The 2,500-nt window shown below is 43.2% G+C and overlaps 1 protein-coding gene across 1 annotated transcript; it reads right to left on the minus strand.

The window, feature by feature from the left end:
• Positions 1-1,712: 1,712 nt before the first annotated feature.
• On the minus strand, positions 1,713-2,252 carry LOC137632336 (uncharacterized). The gene has a single exon (XM_068364272.1). It carries the CDS (start codon positions 2,250-2,252, stop codon positions 1,713-1,715), a length of 540 nt encoding a protein of 179 aa, XP_068220373.1.
• Between the last annotated feature and the right edge of the window lie 248 nt (positions 2,253-2,500).

The raw sequence follows: 2,500 nt of genomic DNA on the forward strand, positions 1-2,500 counted from the left end.
TGTTCAAACCTAATGCTGATTACGTGAATAGGGTATTTAGCTTTACCGTGACCTCGACCTTTGACCTTGACCTTCCAAACCTAAATTATTTTCAGATTTTTACATAACAGTTAATCCATACAAGTTTCATTACGATTGAAATTTTGGCCAGGAAGCTGTTTACGAACAAACACACAAAAACTCAAACAAACACACAAATATGGGGTAAAACATAACCTCCCTCCAACTTCGTTGGCGGAGGTAATAAATAAGTTAAAGTACTCCAGCACCCATGACAAAACTTTCTGCGTACTGATGACATTACCCAATTAGCGGCTTCATTTGCATATTAATTGAGACACCTACCTTTGCTTCTATTCTCAATGACTGGAACCTGCTTCCAGTGGGGTGACTTGGCTTTGGGATTCTGCCTGGAATTGATAAAGTTAATAAATTAGGCTACCTTTATGATATCAAAAATGAATGCATGATTTGTAATTTTCTGGTATCATAACATCAGTGGTTATTGAACCCGATCTAAGTATGCTTAATTATTATTATTACTATTATTATTATTACTAAGCTACAACCCTAGTTGGAAAAGCAGAATGCTATAAGCCCAGGGGCTCCAACAGGGAAAATAGCCCAGTGAGGAAAGGAAACAAGGAAAAATAAAATGTTTTAAGAACAGCACCAACACCAAATTAAATATTTCCTATATAAACTATAAAAACTTTAACAACAACATGGCTTTGTGGTTGTGCCTGCAATTGATATAGTTAATAGATCAGGGTACCTTTAGGATATCAATAGAGTAAAAGGACATTTAAGGTATCGATTACACCGATTGATTTTAAATCTAACTGATCAATCATATTTCTCATTATGCATAAGATAAAGATGTAGGCAGCTATATACTAAAGTAAATTTTCTTTAGTGAGGCATATTTGCAACTACTCGCAGGGAAGGGATACCCTTTTAGCTCGGAAAAGTTTCCTGATGGCTGATTGGTCGGACAAAAGCACTTCCGACCAATCAACTAATAGGAAACTTTTCCGAGCTAAAAGGGCACCCTTGCGAGTCGATGCAAATCTTCCTTACTAAAAAAAAATGACTGTAGAAATTTTTTAATCTCCACATCAATATTGTTTGCTTAGAAGAGTGTTTGATATATAGTGCGAAATAGAGGATTGATTAAATTAAAGATGCACAATTCGCTTTAAATGGGTTTGTAGGATTACTAGCATTATAAAACCAAAGTTAACATCAAAACTACAACAACTTAAATTACATAATTTTATCAGCGTAAACTCCTTACCAATTAAAATCGACGTTTCAGATAAGTAACAGGAAACTTTCTAAAAACCTAAATCACCCGACCTAACAATTAAAACACGAATACAACAAAAAAATAAATATTGTATTAATACAATCATTCACAACACACCCACATCACGAATCAGATATTCCTCTCTGTTCCGACTCATTTCTAAAATGAGAACTAGATCTGGCATTTCGGAGAAAGTTTCATTTCTAATAAAATGGAGGGGGGGGGGGAGGGTTTGTTGGATGGGTGGGCTGGCCGGACGGTAGGCGGACAGTGGGCGAGCACTTGGCGGACAGTTAACAGATGGTGGGCGGACGGTGGGCAGACGGTAGGCAGGCAGTGGGCAGACGGTCGGCGGATGGTGGGCGGACAGTGGGCGGATGGTGGGTAGACGGTCGGCGGACGTTCAGCGGATGGTGGGTAGACGGTGGGCAGACAGTGGGCAGATGGTGGGTAGACGGTGGGCGGACAGTGGGCAGATGGCGGGCGGACGGTGGGCGGACGGTGGGTAGACGGTGGGCGGACAGTGGGCAGATAGTGGGCAGACGGTGGGCGGATGGTGGGCGGACGGTGGGAAGACGGTGGGCAGACGGTGAGTGGACGGAGGGCAAATAGTGGACGGACAGTGGGCGGACAATGGGCGAACGGTGGGCAGACAGTGGGCAGGCAGTGGGCAGACGGTGGGCGGACGGTGGGTGGATGGTGGGCAGATAGTGGGCAGGCAGTGGGTGGACGGTGGGTGGATGGTGGGCCGACAGTAGGCAGGCAGTGGGTGGACGGTGGGTGGATGGTGGGCAGACAGTGGGCAGGCAGTGGGCGGACGGTGGGCGGGAGGTTTGATATGGATTGATAAGGACAATTGATCACGATGAGTGGAATCATTAATACGGAAGGGACATATGATTGAGGTGTGGTCGACTTTGTCAAGAGGAATTTTGTTGGACATAACGAGGAACTTTATTATAATTTTCTTGTTACCCGGTGTAATTTCTAGTACTTAGGTGAATGAAAAAATTAATATAGGCATGTATATATACACAAACATATACATCCATCCATATTTACACATGCAAAAGCACAATTATATGCACGCGCTGACTTATATACTTCTATATCTAATTGTCCCTTGCGTCTGTTTGGGGAGCCTATAGATCTACCTACTGAGTCATCAACAGCCATTGCCTGGCCCACCAT

This window comes from Palaemon carinicauda, chromosome 3 (assembly GCF_036898095.1).
Source record: "Palaemon carinicauda isolate YSFRI2023 chromosome 3, ASM3689809v2, whole genome shotgun sequence".
Taxonomy (NCBI): domain Eukaryota; kingdom Metazoa; phylum Arthropoda; class Malacostraca; order Decapoda; family Palaemonidae; genus Palaemon; species Palaemon carinicauda.

Bases quoted from the DNA above. Each gene is read 5' to 3' on its own strand.
- LOC137632336 (XM_068364272.1), bottom strand. From the start codon at position 2,252: ATGTCCAACAAAATTCCTCTTGACAAAGTCGACCACACCTCAATCATA.